This window comes from Diprion similis, chromosome 4, assembly GCF_021155765.1.
Source record: "Diprion similis isolate iyDipSimi1 chromosome 4, iyDipSimi1.1, whole genome shotgun sequence".
NCBI classification, from domain to species: Eukaryota; Metazoa; Arthropoda; class Insecta; order Hymenoptera; family Diprionidae; genus Diprion; species Diprion similis.
This window is the reverse complement of record NC_060108.1, coordinates 19,507,280-19,525,694: the sequence shown is the minus strand read 5'-3', so window position 1 is coordinate 19,525,694 and position 18,415 is coordinate 19,507,280. Positions and strand designations below refer to the sequence as shown.

Here is an 18,415-nt window from a genome sequence, read left to right as displayed (position 1 = left end):
ATTCGACCGCGACGGGGACAGGCGCTCCTGCGTCTGCCGCCCGGAAGAAAGGTAGGACCTCGGGGGTGACAACGTCTGTGCAACTGGCCGCCGCGAGCGTACCTGCCGTGCCGACCCAGGACACCGTCGTCAGGGCTGGCAGCTCGACCGGCGAGAGATCGGCCGGGAGCATGGTTCCTCCGGTTCCCTCGGCCCCGGGGGCCGCTCCCTCCAGAACGACTCCGCGAACGGGGTACCGGGGGACCTGCTGGAATTGTGGTGCGACCGGCCACTTTCAAAGGGAGTGCACCGTCAGGCCACGGCGACGGTATTGCCATGCCTGCGGGTACTCGGGGGTTAGTACTGAGAATTGCCCGTTTTGCCGGCAATCGAACTCGGGAAACGCCGCGGGGAATTAGGGGGGCGAGCTGCCGCTAATTCCCGATTTATAACGAACCAGCTCCCTGAATCTGAACCTGTTGCCGACCCTGCGCCTGTCTCTGGACCTGAAACCGCCTACGAAACTGAACCTGCCGCTGAATCTGAAACCGAACCTGAACCTGCCGCTGAATCTGAAACCGAACCTGAACCTGCCGCTGAATTTCAAACCGAACCTGAACCTGAACCTGCCTCTGAAACCGAACCTGCACCCGAACCTGCCCCTGAAACTGAACCTGAACCTGCACCCGCATCTGAACCTGAATTAGTCAACGAACCTGTACCTGTTCCTGTCCCTGTCCCCGTATTAGTCCCTGAAGCTGTCCCCAGTGCCGCCGAACCGCGTGTTATTGTGCCGGAATTTTGTAGTCCAGTCACTGCCGGCCATAATGACACCCGTTATTATTTAACCGTAAGCATCGACGGGAAGTCCGTCCACGCTCTCTTCGACCCGGGGAGTTGCCGCACGTATGTAGGGGGGTTAGCTTATTGCCGCTTCGCGGATGCGTTAGCCTTAACCTCTGGGTGTGGCCGACCCCAAGTCCTGTTGCCGAATGGCACGATCGAGGAGACGGAGGGAGAACTCGTGCTCAGCGTCCGCTTTGGCGCACTGTGCCGCGACCTAACGGTCAGATTTGCCTCGTCGTTCGAGTACGAATGTATCGTAGGAATCGATTTTGCAAAAGCCTTCGGCTTTACCGTGGATTTTGTTAGAGGAACGTGGCGTCTGGAGAATGGCTCGAGGGGTACCTTTCTACCCCGGCCGGACCTCCCGCCGCCCGAACCTCTAGAAGAAGTTTCTCCAGGCCCACGAGGGCGAAGAACCAGACGACGACGTGCCGGAGTGAGGCCTCCCGTCTCCTCAGCCATGCCGAGTCGCTCTGAGGTGCCAGGGGGTGCAACATTTACCGAGGGATATCCCGTACCGTTGCCGATTCGCGTCGATGCCGTGTCGGATCTCGCGTTGCCTTCTCCAAGCGCGGGACTATCCGAACTAACCGTCAGCGAATCAGAACAACTCGCGTTATTCCTTGCCGAAAATGTGCCGCCTCCGATCTCACAACCAGGAGTCACCGATCTTGCCGTCCATCGTATTGATGTCCAGGGCCACGAGCCCATAAAGCAGCGCTATTACCCGGTGTCACCTAAGGTCAAAGCCGCGATGTACGAAGAAGTCGACGCGATGCTAGCTGCGGGAGTAATCGAGCCATCGCATAGCGATTGGTCCAGTCCGATCGTCATGATTAAGAAACCGAATGGAAAGTATCGATTTTGCTTAGACTTCCGCAAGGTGAATCAGGTCGCCAAGAAGGACGCGTACCCGCTGCCGTACATGACGGACATTTTAGATAAATTAAATGAGGCGCGTTATATCACGAAAATCGATCTTAGCCAAGCGTATTTCCAGATCCCGTTGGAGGAGGCAAGCCGCGAGATCACGGCATTTACCGTGCCGGGTCGGGGTTTGTTTCAATTTAGGCGAATGCCATATGGATTGTCAGGGGCGCCTGCCACCTTCCAACGATTAATGGATAAGTTAATCGGAGCGGAAATGGAACCGCATGTGTTTGTCTACCTTGATGACGTGATAATTGTTAACCGCACCTTTGCCGACCACCTAAATTGGGTAAAACGCGTGCTACATAAAATCAAAAGTGCCGGCCTGACAATCAATAGGGACAAGTGCGAGTTTTGTTGTTCTCAAGTCCAGTATTTAGGTTTTTTGGTCGATAAGGACGGCCTCCGTGCCGATCCAGATAAGATTTCCGCGATCGTAGAATACCCCGCACCCCGCACGGTCAAACAGGTGCGTCGCTTTTTGGGAATGGCTTCGTGGTACAGGCGGTTTATCAACAACTTTGCCGAAAGAGCCGAACCACTCACGCGTCTCCTTAAAAAGAGTCGTTCGTGGAAGTGGGGAGGCGAACAAGAAGCCGCGTTCGAAGATTTAAAATCGGCCCTCACCACGGCGCCTACCTTAGCGTGCCCTGATTTTGCCGTGCCGTTCGTACTACAAACCGATGCGAGTAATACCGGAATCGGTGCCGTCCTCACCCAAACCATCGACGATGCCGAACATGTAATAGCTTATGCGAGCCGCGTATTATCAGACGCGGAACGAAACTATTCGGTCACCGAGCGTGAATGCCTTGCGATCATCTGGGCGATACGGAAGTTCCGTCCGTACCTGGAAGGCGACCATTTCACCGTCATCACGGATCACAGTAGCCTTCAATGGCTACGGAGCTTACAGAATCCGACGGGTCGACTAGCCCGCTGGGCCCTGGAGCTCCTGGAGTATGATTTCAAACCGATCCATCGAAAGGGTGCCTTACACCACGTGCCGGACGCGTTATCACGCATGTTTGAGGACGACACAGACCCAGTTGCCGCGATTCTGGAAACTGCCGACCCCTGGTACCGAAGACGAATAGAATTAGTTGCGACTCGCCCGACTCAATTTGCCGACTGGAAGGTGGAAGAGGGTCGCTTATATTTTCACAAAGTTGACCCGCATACAGATCCGTTATTGCCTGATTTAGACGCCTGGAAATTGGTATTGCCGTCCGAACTTCGCGCTGCCGTACTTGCCGAGGCTCATGCCGTGCCGACCGCGGGCCACTTGGGGGTCGCGAAGACGCACGCTCGCCTCGCCCAGTTGTATCATTGGCCGGGGATGTATAAAGATGTTGCCGAATATGTCCGGGCCTGTCAGGTCTGCCAGGAGTGTAAAGTCGAACAGACCGGTCCTCGCGGACTCATGGGTAGGAGAATAGTAGAACAGCCCTGGCTGGTGGTTGCCGCAGATATCATGGGACCGTTTCCCAAAAGCCACCAGGGTTATACCTACATTCTCGTGTTGCAAGATCTCTTTTCGAAATGGGTCGAGTGTTGTCCGCTCCGGCGGGCAACAGCGAGCGCGGTCGTCAAGGCCCTCGAGGAGCTCGTCATATTTCGATGGGGAACCCCAGAGGTCCTGCTGACCGACAACGGGACGGAGTTCTCAAACAAACTTGTCACTGCCGCCTGCAAAGAGCTCGGAATATTCCAAACTACCATCCCGCCGTATCATGCACAGGCGAACCCTGTAGAGCGCGCGAATAGGACCATCAAAACCATGATCGTCTCCTTCGTAGAAAAAGACCACCAAAATTGGGACTTACACCTTGCCGAGTTTCGCTTTGCCGTGAATACCTCCGTGCATAGCAGCACTCGCGTTACGCCAGCCTTCCTAAATTTTGGCAGAGAGCTCCGACCCGCAAAATCGGAACGCAGGGCCGTCGAAGGTCCTCCGGAGATTTTGCCGTTGCCGACTGCCGATTGGCACACGCGAATACAGCGTCTGCCGGAGCTACGAGACTGGGTAGCCAGAAATCTAGAAGAGGCGTCCGACAGACGCGCAAGGTACTATGACCGGGGCCGACGAAATGAGGCCTTCAGAGAAGGCGACGAAGTAATGCGGCGACAGCGGGTGCTGTCCTCGGCCGCGAACTTCATTGCCGCCAAACTGAGCCCGAAGTATAGCGGCCCGTATACCATAGTGCGCGTACGTTCACCTCTTGTCTACGATTTAGCTGATGCCCACGGGCGAATTTTAGGGAAAGTCCACTTGGATGATCTGAAACCGTACCATGCCGCGTTGACTAACGAGACTGCCGCCGACGTAGTCGAGGAAGTAGAGCCGAATCGGCCGGAACTAACTGTGGAAAACGGAGTGAAGGGGGTGCCGAGTGAACCCGCAACTGACCCTGCCGTACCCAAACCCCCTGCCTCGGTTACCCTGACTCCTCCACCGCAGCGTGCCGAACCTGTGCCGTCGGGAACGACGGGGACGCCAGCCGCGCCATGCCGCGGAGGCCCACCCGTCCGACCTGGACCACCCTCCGGGTTCTCCCCACAAGAATCTGCGCGCTACCCGCTCCGCTCCCGAGCCGCCTGCCGCCCTGCTGAGGCCGCCGTGCCAAACTTAACGTAATCTTTGTTCTGTTGCCACTGTTCTATGTTATTGCCGATCTGTAATGACCTGTGCCGAAACTGAGTGTGGATGTGTGAATGTGAACCGAATGAACTAGCACTGTTATGCCTTGCCGAACCGGGCTGGGCTTCTCCCTCGTTAACTTTCTCGTTCTTAGCCGCTACCAGACTCGCGGGCTCTTTATCCAAGCCAGTGGAGGTTCGGGTTGCGGAAGCCTACGAGGCTCCTTCTGAGCCCCGTACGTTCCGTCTGGGGGGGGGTGTTGTGACGTGGCGGGTCTACCAGCCCGTCACCGACCCGCACCTCCACTCCCAGGCGGCCGCGTCAAGCGCTCTTAAAGAGCAAGGGAGAGTCCTGCCGTGCCGCAAATGAACAACCAGAGTTAGCTTTAAGATTTATGTATTGTTGCTAATGCTTTTTGTTACTCCCCCAACCCATTCTCTGAGGTGACCGCCACTGCCGCCACCACTGCCGCCGCCAATGCCGACGCCATCCAACGACCACCCTGCGCTGCCGTCGCGGGAAACGTGGAGGGACCACAGGACGACCGGCGCGGAGTTCGAAGCCCCGGACCCAGTAGTCGCGCTGTTGCTTGCTCGGACCTCGATGCCGTCAAGGACATGCTGCCGCTACCGCCCAGGGGTCGAGTTGCCTCCACCTGAGCCTCCGACAAGACCGGCCTTGCCACCCGGCACCCACAAATAACCGGACTCAGTCTCCCCCTGGGCTCGCCGATGCCGACCGGACATTTCCGCCTTCGCCAGACCACCCTCGCAACACGCAGCACAGCGCGGCGAACAGACCGGCTGCCTAGGCTCCCGCCGGTCTCTCGCCAATCTACCTATCATCCCCTCCCGTAGCGCCACCGCGGGATCGCGATCGCCGAGGGCCGGCGGCCACCTCACTCTCCCTTGCGCTGCACTGTGAAAACCTCGTAACGCACCGTAGTGTATAATCGTTCTACAAGTATATCGAAATATTGAAGTCGAGTCAGTTTTGTTGGCTGTTGTCTGCGTCTCTGCCGAGGAGGAACCGTTGCCGTTTTTGTTTCGTGAAGAACCGGACGTTGTTTGCCGTAAAAGGTAGGCTGTCGCTATCCCGAATCTCGCTGGCTGTAGATTCTCAACGGCCTCAGGCCATTTTTCCTTTTTGCAACAGGTTGCCGGCCGGCTTCGGTCGGCCATTTTGTGTGAAAGCCCGCGAGCCTCGTGGTAGCTAAGCTTCTCTAATTGATTAAATTATTATTCTTGGTTGCTATTCTTATTTTATAACTAGTATTACATGCTCTGGTTGTTCATTCGGTAATTTTTTGCCGCTTTATTGTAACGCATAATTTGTAATAGATCGTGTACCGTGTCGCTTCCCGGCCGCGTACCGAGTACGTGAGTGTGAGAGAGAGAGAGAATCTGTGAGTGAGTGTGTGCGCCCGTGCCGTCGTTGCCGAGCGTAACTACCACCGTCAAGCGGCGACAGGCGACCGTGCCGATAATATAGAAAAAGTGAAGGAGGATTACCTCGTGTTTGTGAAACCGTTAGATTATTAGCAAGCTTGTTTCTAGAATTGTTCTGCCTTGGTTTGAGATTGGAAATTGTTAACGAACTTGCTTCACCACGAATCCGTAGTCGCACGAGCTATTGAATTGCTACTGATTTTATGCCGCTTATTATTCGCTTATCTTGGTCGCTTGCCGCTCGTCGCTTCTAGCTTATACTGCTTGATTTTGCCGTGTTCTATTGATCTGTTTAATTTTGTTGCTGTGTTATATTGTATGCTATTGTGTGTTATTTTTATTTATTTTTGAATTGTATCGAAGCGTACCGCCACCGATAAGACCGCTTGCCGTGTAAATAACTATTTTGTTGCCTTCTGCCTTGCCGTAACGGCATTAGTTGTTAATAAACGCTGGTAATTACATCTATAATCATTCGATTATCACATATACTATTTCACCTCCGCGCCCACGTTCCCCTCACCGCTAGCTAGTCGGCTGTTTTTGTGTGTGTTTGCCCCTGCTATAGTTTCGTTTGAGATTTGGTGGTGTGAGTTAGGTTCGCCGTTCGAGTCGGCGAACGAATGCTATTGGACGGTAAATTTTGAATCTGGTAAGAGTGTATTCTCTTACGGCTCTCTCGAGCCTGGCGCCCAACACCTGTTCTGCAGTGCCGTCAATCTTTATTCTTTTTTCCATCTTTCTATTGCCGTGTTGGTCAACGCCATTTTTGTAAACGAGCCTCTGTGCCGACCCCGCTTTCCCCCGGGTGAAGTAAAAAGCCCGTTACAATATGTATATCTAAACGCAATGCGTCGGCACACAGGGTTTGTATAATCAAGACTTGATGATCTCCCGACTGCCTCGAATAACCCGCGACTCTAATCGTCGGTATGATTGACGCGTTATAATAATCGCCACATTAATATTATTGTTATTATTATTATTATTATTATTATTATTGCATATATAACACGCGTCGAGATTTTGACTTCAAGCTTTGCCTGATTGTCAGTGAAAATCGTCCTGATTAAAGCTAAGATGGCGTTTCTGGCTGTTTAACGTATACATATTATATGCGGGGTTTAGTTTAATGCAATTATGTCGCTTTATTTGTGAAAAACTATATATTTCCTCTGAAAACCATAATTTCAATGGCTTTGCCGTTGGTGTTTAGAACAGCTTCGTTACTCGAGGAGGTTTTGCAGTTAGAAGGAAATTTGAAAAGCATCGTTTCTCCCTTGTTGAAAACTCGCAGAAAATTATATTTTTCAAATTACAAATCTCGATGTCCTGCATGAATTTGGTTAAAAAGCTGCTGACCAGCGAAACTGTGACGATTAAAACGCGAATCCTCCTCGCACATCGCATCGTTCAGGTCGACGAATAGTCAGAGCACAGCTACGTTGTATCTACTATACATATATATGTATACCTACCTATAACAACGGAATGTATAGGAGATGAGTAGAAGAGGCATCGGAGCACGAGATCTGAATACAAAAGTAAAAGAGGAGGAGCTCTCTGCGAGGTGAAAAAACAAACGACAAAGAAGCGAAAAAAAGAGGAAAAAAAAAGTGATGGGAAGAGAAAACAAAAACAACAACAACAACAACAACAAAAAAAAAAAAAGAAAAGACGAAAAAGAAAGAGAGAAAGAAGAAAACGAGAAGAAAAAATGAAAGGACGGAGATGGAGAGGCAGAAAAGAGGGAAAAGAATCGGGAAAGAATAGACTGGAATTTCATTTGGGGCGAATTCTTCGCGCTTATTACACGGCAGGCGTCCATTGTTGCACTGACGGCTTTCCACTGGTGTTTCTGTGCCGTCGTCGGTGTCCCTCTTGCCTCTTTTCCGATTCTCCACGATTTCGCCACTCTCCCTCACCCACCCCTCAGATTTTCGATAGCAGAATGTAGCGCGTGAGTTGCGATAGTCGGGCGTGGATATAGACGGGGTTCATCTCCTGCTACGGCTTATTTGAATTCCAGATTGGATCATCTATCGGATTTGGATAATTGAAGGAATTCTATCAGTTTCTCACTCCTATATATGTATATACGTCTATACCTACCCGTCTGCCACGGATCAGTTACGAATGCAGATTTCACGCTGCAGTAGTCGGGAGCTTTTGCCATCATCAGCGATTCTCCGGCGAAAGCGTCACTTTAAATCTAGAACCATCGACTAACTTTCTAGTATACATACTCGTTTCCGTGGCTTCGACTTACCGAACGCAAACACTCGCTGAACAACGAAATATGCCTGCCAATATCCACAGTAATCACACCACTTGCCGTTAATTACTTGCTCACCGAGTTATTACAAGCTTAAATTTTTCCTTATTCATTTTCTCTTTTTCTTTTTTCATTTTTACCATCCGGAAATCGGGTATAATCTGAATGTACAGTTTTCTCTGTTAGAAGGTATGTTTTTTGTTTTTTCACTTTCAATAAATTGGGTTTTTTTTTTTTTTTTTTTTTTTTTTTTTTGTTCTCATTATTATTTCGGCTTCTTCACAACAGGGATGAAGAAAAAGAAAACAATCGAACAATCGGACAAGGTTTTTCATGCAGTGACGTGAAAATTCTACGTCAAAATTTCTGTTAATTTGACTTTGGCAACTTTTTTAATTTTAATAAATTATCAGAGTTTTGAAGTGAATTCTTCATAAAAGTCACTTTAACTGCATGTAATGTTGAATTTACAAATTAGCAACGCTGTTGAATTCGCGATTCTTATTCGGAGTTAATTTAAGACTGATTATATCCGTCGGCGAAGTAATGGAATAATTTTGAAGGAATAAATTTTGTTTCTCCTTCTCGGGGATTACTCAATTTAGTCCGTTACATTATCTTACTCATCATGCGCACTGGAATTCTCTAGGGTGTATGGAAAATGGTCATCATTCATCAAACATCATTCGAATTAATTTCACAATCTCCGAAATCACACTGGAGTTGGTAATATTAAAGTAAAATTCTAAATTAGTAATTTTTACGGATTGGGTTTGACTATCGTTTGTTTACGGGAGAAGCTACAATAATTTAACTTAAACACGATTTATCCGAAATGTACGTTGAATTTTCCTCTTTCGGTTAAGCTCATATTGAGAGGAAATGAGCTGCTGCAATCAAAGAGTGTCACTTGTATTACCTTTCGTTGATAGAATGTTGTTAAAAAAATGGACGATAATTAAGGGCTCGTTATGTAATTTGACTCAAAATTCGAATTACACACAAAGGCAAAAGATTTATTTAAAATAGATGAATTAGAACACGGTAACAGAAGTTAATTCAGAATATATGTTTAGAAATAAAAGTCAAACGCAGTTATTTTAAAATGCATGAATTTGAATACGTAGGAAAAGTCAATTGACCAACGAATTATGCGTGTACATGGAAATGGCGCAAGCATCTTTGAAATATGTATATATATAACTACTTGTTGAACAAACTCCGTAATATATCCGGTAGCGGAAGTGAAAAAAAGGGGCGAAATGACGTACGAACTTGACGACTTATCTCGTCAAGTTTCGCGCCCAAGTTTCATCATTATGAAAATTGCTAGATCTCATTTCTCGTTTCGCTATTTTCAACGTCGGTTTTCAGGGACCGTTGGAAACGAGAATGGCGTTAACTTTCACGTGATTCGGGACGTCGAATAGATTCCTGATCCTGTAAAGAGGCGAGAGACTCCCGGTTGCCTCTTCGCCGTCCGCAAGCTGCAGGTATATAGAATTGAATGGGAAGCGCGGTGTAGTTTACCCAAGTTCTTTGCAAAAGAATCGCGTATTTTTCATGCCGTTTTTATTCCCATCCCTTTTAAACAGGTTATCAATGAAACTATCCAGCTGCGCGTCCGTTTCGTTCTCTTTGAGTGGCTTTTCGCAGAGCGTATTTTCCTCCAAGCACGTTCCGCAAGTCGTTGGAAAATCACTTCGCGGTGCAAATTGGGCGCGTGTAAGAAGAAGAAGAAGAAGAAAAAAAAGAAAGAAAGAAAAATTTGTTTCTTTGAACGAGCTCAAATTCGCGGGCTGAAAATACTGCAACGGGTAAAACCATACGGAAACGATGGAAAGTGAATTGAGTGCAGTACCGAGCGCTGCTGCTGTGCAGGGTGAAAAGAAATTCACACAATATAACCCCTGGCCGCGTGCTTTCTCGGGGTGCAACTGCAACACGGTGAAAGTTTTTTAGTTTCCTAAGCTTATTTCTCTCTCTGGCGCACAAAGTGGCGGGGATGCTCTGCGGCAGTCCAGGAATATAAAGGGTGGGTGGAATAAAAAAGTGCGTGAACATCTGCATTACGTACGTAGACGTTATACGGAGAGAGATGCAGACCGGAAGCTCTCCGTTCTTCGTCTCTGTCGACCACCTATACGTAGGTACATCGGATCTCTCTCTCTCTCTGGTCGGTTAAAAAGTAAAGCACTTTGATTCTCTTAGGGTACAATTTATCCTCACGTCTCTACCTTTTTTTTTAACCTATTCCCGTGGCGTCTAAAATTAAGGGCGGAAAATTCTGCAGACGAGAGTCGCTCGTTTTTGAACCTCAAAAGTCACACACTGGCTGTTGATGCGACTCTTTACTTCCGCCGGACGTGTAATGGCGGAGAATGGGCAACAAGTGAGGAGAACGCTTGCGAGGCAAATTGGTTAAATGAAAAGAGGGAAACATCGCGTCCTCGATTATTCTTCGTGCTCGGAAGATCGCTCGGCAACGTTTTTTTCTTTTTTTTTTCGTTTCTTTTTTCAGCCCTTTGGCGCGATTCTCCTGCTGCCGTTTCGGGATGAAAGGCGGACTTTGTTTTGTTGTTTCGTTAACGAAATTGAAAGAGCCTCTTTACCCAACTATCTCTACGCCTCTGTGCAGCACGTAGCTAGAGAAAATTTCCTTTCCGAGCGACCGTTTGAGACTAAAATTCGCTTGATCTTTCGCCGTTTACTTTTACAACGTCCCCCTCATATTGCAGGTCACGTGTTTCCTTTGCAGCGCAGTTTCCAAGCAGCACTCTGCAAATGCTTACATACTCGATTTTCATCTCCTCCTCGTTTAATTTTCTTCTTGTCTAATACTTTGAAAAACAACGACACGATCGAGAAAAAGAAAACGTAATCGCAACGCTGTCAAGAGCGAACTTAATCCCTGTGTTTTTTAAATTACGGAATCCTCTTTACATACATTTTTATCGGAAGAATTATACATGGCTGAAAACAGCAGCAAGTCTTAATTAAATTTTTATTTTTTTCTTGCTACTGCAGCCACCAAAGCAAAGCAGAACGGAAAGTTGCCGAAGGAAAATGGAGACGAAGCTGACGGTAGTACCGAGCTCGTTCAGTATCCGGACAACTTGAATTTGGCCGACGTCTACTACTACATTCTTGCACCGACTCTTTGCTACGAGTTGAATTTCCCTAGAACTCAACGGATCCGCAAACGGTAAGGACCGGTTTCATCGATTTGTCGTAAATATTCGTCAGAAGCGGTCAACAGACAAACAGAAGCGTTGAAGAGCACCGAAGTATCTTCTACGAAGTTTCAAATATTTTATTAAACATTTACGATCGAACGCAAACAAATCTTGACTCTCGTTCTTCGGTATTTTATCAGAGTGTGGGAACATTTTGTTGCTTCGTATAATGTACGTGCGATTTATTATCACGAGAGGGAATTCTGATGGAGAGAGACAATTCGATCGGGCATGTAATACCCTCGGCGTCAAGGGGCCTCCGAAAGATTGGCATTTATCACATTCTCGCGGCCTTGACGACCAACGACGCGACGCGACGCTAATCGTTGACGAAGGCAATTTATTCGCCGGTGGTGCCCGCGCGATAATTCAATAATAACGTAGAAAAGGCACTCATCAACCTGGACAGCGAAACGCCGCTGGTTTCTCGAGGTTGAGGCTCCTCGCAAAACTGCTTTACCAACCCGGCACACGGCTGTAGTTTCTTTTTAACGCTGGGGATCTCGCGTATAAACTTTTACCAACTCTCAACTCTTAAGAGGGAAATAGTCGTAAAGTTAGATATTCAAGTGGCCGATTCTATCGAGGATAAAACAACTTTGCTTCAACCAACTTGCAAACTCTGATATCCCACCTACATTTCGTTTATCCTGTCCGACAAAACTATATAACGATGAGGTATACGTTGTACCTTATGATTTTAGCGGTTTACAGACCTCATCTCGTTACACATTTTTACATTCTTCATTTCTCTTCTTCCGAGCAAAGGTAAAACGCACAATTATCATACATTCAGATCAGATTTCAATCATTTTTTAAGCCTGTACGTAACACTTTGAATTTCAGATTCCTTATCAAACGCATACTGGAAGTAGTTGTGGGATGTCAAGTGGTGATGTCGTTGTTCCAGCAGTGGATGATCCCGTCGGTGAAAAATTCACTGATCCCATTCAGCGTGAGTATTTTATCAACTACCGGTAATATGGATCATATTTCGACACCACATGTGATATCGATGTATAGGTTATACAGGCATAAAAGATAGAAAACGTAATTTGGCAAGTCTGAAAAAACTTGAAGGTTGATTGTTGTACGCGAAGATCTTTGCAATGCATCCTATATAGTCAACCGTGAAAGATGAAAAATAGCTCTTCGAAATACTGGATAGCGGATAGCTGCGTCAGACTATACACACGTTATTTTCTCCGTTATTTTTCACTTCTATACAAGAAAGAAGAAAAGAAGGTAAAAAAGCTCTTCAATCTTGACTAGAGCGCATAGTGACTCGCTTTATCTTCATGTTTGTTTTTCCCCTCTTTCATTTCCTTTTTCTCTTTCTCTTTCACCTGCCACTTCGCTTTTGTTTCTTACTCCATACCTGATCAATGTCTTGTCTTGTCGATTGCTCGTCAAACAACTTCACCCGCTTCTTTGTTCCCCATATCTACAAGCCGGGTAACAGTCTTCGGTGTATAATACGTGTGATCAGTGACGTACAGCATCGGGGTTCCGTTCTCCGGTAATATTTTCTCCCTGTCGATAACGTTTATCACTGCGGCTCGGAGGACGGTTGAATTTTCACTTGAGCGAATTGAGGCAGCTAAAATATTTACCAAGAAATATGTATGTGCGTATTATATTTGGCAGAAAGAAAGAAAGGTCTACTTTTCTCGGAGAAATTTCTTCACGGAAAGGATCACTTCGTCGAATATCTATTCGAATCGTACACACTGTCTTATAGTCTCGAATCACTTTCTCTCACTTGTGTATATAGGAGAAGGGATGGAAAAGTTTTTCTTCTTCAATCCTGATCCTCCTTTTCCCCCACGTACTCAGGTACTTCGTACGTCACTGATCATAGACAGCTTCTCGGGCTTTTTCATTGTCGACAACTCTCGCCACCCTGATCCTTCCTCGTCGTCAGCTCTTCCCTAAATCACAACCGACACTCTTTCCCCGTCATCGTTTCGTCTCGGTCAATATTCCAGGCTTTCGAAGAATCCAACTCACTCCAGGATATGATAACCCACCTACGCGTCCTGCTTGATTACACGCTTTGAATGATTAATCGATTCGGACAGTTGTTGTTTGCTTACAATTTCTACAATGAATAATGACTGAACCGTAGCGACTGCTATTTCCGCTTCGATATTGATCGAACGTATCAATATTTAAACGGGTTTTTACTCTTTGTCAGTAGATACCTACACTAAATACATACACTTGTTGCAGTGAACCTTCTTGCACTCGTTGTCAGACACATTATCTTGTCACGCCGATGCTTATAGTCCTGAGCTTGCACATCAGCTTCTTACAACAAGACTCGAACTCTATTCATGGGTGACAAAATACGAACCGTCTATACCTAAACCATCCGTGTTGCCTCGAACCTGCAGCGGTTTTGCGGCGTTGCTCCAACAACTGCAAAGCTATCAGGAAGCTCCTGTAACGGGAATACCCGCGATACAGAGCCGGGCAAAGGGATATGCTCTGTGAACAACAAACTATCAACTATCAACTCACCACCGCGCGAGTTGGGGTTGTACATCGTCCTACCCCTTCATTGTCCATTTAGACAGCCATTATCTGAAGATTGATTGCCTCTATTTGAGAAATCCAATTAGCGTCTGATGCGGTCTCCTCTTCTCCTCCTCTACAACGCTGTGCAAGGACCTCCCCCTTTTCCTCCTCCTCCCCCTCTACCCAGGGAATCAATCTTATAATAACAAACTCTTGAAACGATTTTTATTATGCGGTTATAAGTAATATCTTCGACGGTATTGCCAACCCCCTTTTTATAAATTCTTGAAAATATTTGGGGAAGCAAATTAGGGCGCAAATATTCGCTTCTCGATAAGTTTAACTATTTCGAAAAATCTTTCGCATTCAATTTCATTCGAAATCTGAATCGTGCAAGTTTTTTCATTACGTTGGATTAAATATTGAATTATTAAAAAGAAAAAAAAAAACTAGCATTAATTTATTCCTTTCAGTCAATCCCAATATTATTTACCTCGATGCACTCCTAAGAAGGGGGAAAACTACCCCTATACATTGAATTTGTTATATCTAATGGCTATTCTAAGATCTCTGTTTGTCAATCGATGAATTCCAAGCGTTTTTATTATTCATTTATTATCAAATTTCTCCACTATATCGAATTACATTCACGAAAATGCATTTTTTTTTTCACATACGCTTATTTGTAACAATCACAACAATTATGGGTTTCACAAGAAAATCCTAATTATTCCAAAGTTTAGGTATTTTTTTACCTGACAATGCAGAAAAAAATCAGGATTTTGCATGGAATATAACAGAAATGACAAAAAAAGAAGAAGAAGAATAAAAAGAAAGGAAAGGATGAAGTGGATTCCGTGATTGAAAGGCTTATACCTATGGTGTGCTATAGCCACCTTTGAAATTCTCACACACGGTTCACTCGTAGTCGTACTAATTTTCACTTTCTTCTTATTTTTATCCTCATGTAGGTAGGTACACGAGTTTGAACTTGTGAAATTTTCTCGCGAATGTATGTTGTATATAAATGTGTGTATAATGTAAGCTCCAGGTATGAGGCAGAACACAGGGGTTTTGTCTCTGCGAATAAAGCTGCGCAGCGACACAACGAGCCAATGTATTTTAAAGCTTTCGGCTTCGGGGTACATGAGGAAAACGGGGAAAGCGGAGCTAATGGAAAGCTTTCAGGAAAGATTTCTGGCGTCGTCCTGCCACCGTGGGATCCGGAACAACCCTTTAATTATTTACGTTACCACTTGAAACGTAGTGCATTCACTCGGGTGCCGCTGCCGGATTCAGATAGATTATCGGAGCTTACTCGTCGCCAGATCTATATACCTTTATATATACCTATACATATATATTATACATAGGTGTGTGTATACATGTATATACATAGATATAGATATTTAGTTTCAGTTGATCGGGAAGTGATCCCGAGTTTGCAGCTTTGGAAAATGGCATTACTCGGTGTTCTTGAACAAATGGAAATCGTCCAGTTCGTCTTTCGCGCTTGAGAAATTCCCTGCGAACAGATCGGTTCAACAGGTCCCGGTGAAGCGGGAAATCCTGCATTAGTTTCTCACGTATTAGGGAGCTCACATATATGTACCTCGGAATTTTCTTTTCTCGTACGAAAAAGGTGCGAACGTTGATCTAAATTTTTTTCACCCACGTCTCTATTAAATTCTCTAGATTTCCTCGTGGCAACAATATCGCAGCTTAATAATTTCATTTCTAGCGCGGACCACCTTTTGCATATTGTTCTCTTTCGCATTTATTAAATTGTGTCTCTGTTGTACATGTACGTCGCCGTAACATACAAATGTACGTATATACACCTGTGTACGTGCATATATATATATATATATATATATATACATATTTACATATATACGTATTAAATATGACCGCGTGGGATTTCATTTTATTGCGACTTGGCGAAACGTGCTGGGGAGATATTAAACTCCTCCTAAGAATGAAATTTTATGCGTCACCTTCTTTACGTGACTTACATTAATTCCGTTCATCCAACAGCTTCATATATATAACGGGTTCTTGTATTTTATATATATTTATATAATATACATATACATATATATATATAACATACGTGGAACTTTTATTGAGATTCCTGTGTCATATTCGTCCACGGAGTTTACGCAAATTTATACTTATTGAATGCGTCGATATAATAATGGCATTTCGTACGCGTATAAAATGCGTAAAGGTATACATATACATGAAAACTTGATACGAAGATGAAGAAATTTCTGCTTGAAAAGCGTTTTCCTTCGTCGTGCAAAGAGGCGGAAGTTAATTTTAATATTCGTACAGTATGTGAATTTTGACGTTTCAATTCAACACGTGGAACTTTCGTTGTATTAACGGGTTACTAAACAAAGCTTTTGTGCAATTACACGCGTCAAACGACGAGACTCGGCGCGAAGATACTCGAGGGTAAAGATTTCATTTCATCAGAATTTTATCGAGCAGAGTGCATTCCCGCGTTTTCATTCCCGTAAATAAATAAATTAGGCTTATTAATCTTCGTTACTTTTATTTTTTGTTACTTACCTGTCGGGGGATTTGAAGATTTGCATTAATTTCACCAAGCCGGTAACCAGCTGGGTGGCTGTCAGGGAAAAGTAAGTTGCGGTACAGGGTTCTATATCTATTATACATATATATACGTATATATACATACATATATATATATATAATCCGCCTGTTTCGAGGAGAGAACTCGAGGCTTCCGCGCCATCGGAAAAGAAGAAGAAGCTGGTACGGTTAAATAAATAGAATGAAAAGCACTTAGGAGAAGCCTTAACCATTTACTCGAGCGGTTTGTTGGTCGGGTATAGAAATTGGGTGACTTAATGCCGAAGAAATACATCGGGAGTAAACAATTGTCATGCTGCTGTTGCTGCTGCAGCTACCACGATGTATCTTATAATTTTTGTCCTTTTCTCTCTTTTATTTCTTGCTTTTTTTTTCCTTTTCAACATATACAAATCGGCGCAGCTGTGTCTAGAGTTTATACTGCAGGATTCATTGTTTATTTTCCCTTTTAATTATATAATTTTACGAATGAATAATTAGGGGAGTTGAGGAAATTATCAAAGCCCTCCTCGGCAGTAAAGCGGGCGATGAGAAAGGAGACTCGGAGATAAATTTCGCTGGTTTGTTATACGATTCGTCGCCTCCGCACCTGCGTTTTAAAGGCATTACACCGTTTTCCTGCAACATCATTCCCGCATTTTCCATCTCGACCCTTGTTTGTTCAATTATACATCTATCTATGTACTAATACCTACGTATATACAATATATAATATGTATATATCTGCAGTGTTATCATTTTCAGACTCTGTTGTTTATGTTTCAGAATATGGACGTCGCCAAGGCTTCGGAGCGTCTTCTTAAGCTCGCTGTAAGTATTTGAAATTGTTTCTTACGCTTGAGTAAATATTTGTTAACTCCTTCTCGTGTTAATTGGATCTGATTCGATTCTTCTCCGACAACGAAATCTCGGGACGTTTCAACGAATCTTATACACATACTTGCAAACAAACCGCCGCGTCTTCCATTCTCCGTATCTTGTCGAATTCAACAAGTTTTTTTTTTTAATACCATTCCTTCTCATTATAACGCGTCGGTTCTTCTCACTAAAATTTATTCCAAATTGCGATTAGCGTACATCTAAATCATCGTCAATCATCGTTGTCAAATTTACGCATCTAACAAGTAAACTGGGGATCCTGACTCCTTGCGTTTCCTTTCCTCATTCTCGATATCCCATCGATCCCTCGATCGCATTCTCAATACTCTGGAATGGCTCGACTCGGTTTCTGTCTAAACATTCCGTCGCGGCCCGCAAAGGGGTTAATAATGTTGCAGCATCGACAAAGGAAGGGTGAAGTTCCTCTCCACATACGAGCCCCTAACTCTACTTTCCTGAGGTCTTTCCTCGGAGCGAGAAACTTCCGTTTCTCTCAGGTTTTTTAATTTTCTTTTCTTGCCGATCCTTGTCTATGTGTAATGTGTATACACATAATGTGTATATATGTATATACACCTATCTAGATGCACCTTACAAGCCGCTGCACTGCAGCCAGAAGTTATATGAAGCCTTTTCTACTATTTCTTTCTTCCTTAACTTCCACTGTTTTATCACCACTATATGATACGGTCCTTGCGACATTACGATGCCGTACTTTACTGTTGTTCAAACTTTTCTGTCTTGCGGTTCACGTACGTATTTACGACCATTGAAACTTACTTCTAAATCCCAGGAATGTTTTCACACACGTACGAGCATCGAAATATCCACAAGAATTCGTTTACTTCTATCTCAAATCGTCACGTTGCTTTATCAGTCTTTACTCCTTGACATTTTGTCTCTATGAAAGGTTGATCAATACATGAGGGGGTGAAAAAAATTCGAGTGAACCATCGCTCTGTATACTACCTTTTGTGATTTTCTTACGAAAAAAACAATTGAGTCATGAATTTTTAAACTCAAATTTTCTACCCTATCC

The 18,415-nt window shown here is 45.1% G+C and overlaps 1 protein-coding gene across 1 annotated transcript in view; it reads left to right on the top strand.

Moving 5' to 3' along the window:
- The window catches only part of LOC124406004 (diacylglycerol O-acyltransferase 1), a 56,822-nt gene that overhangs the window by 36,082 nt on the left and 2,325 nt on the right, over positions 1-18,415 (top strand). Inside the window, exons 7-9 of the mRNA XM_046881302.1 lie at positions 11,147-11,324; positions 12,202-12,310; positions 17,263-17,307. Coding sequence (XP_046737258.1) covers positions 11,147-11,324; positions 12,202-12,310; positions 17,263-17,307 — 332 coding nt within the window. The remainder of the gene's footprint in view (positions 1-11,146; positions 11,325-12,201; positions 12,311-17,262; positions 17,308-18,415) is intronic.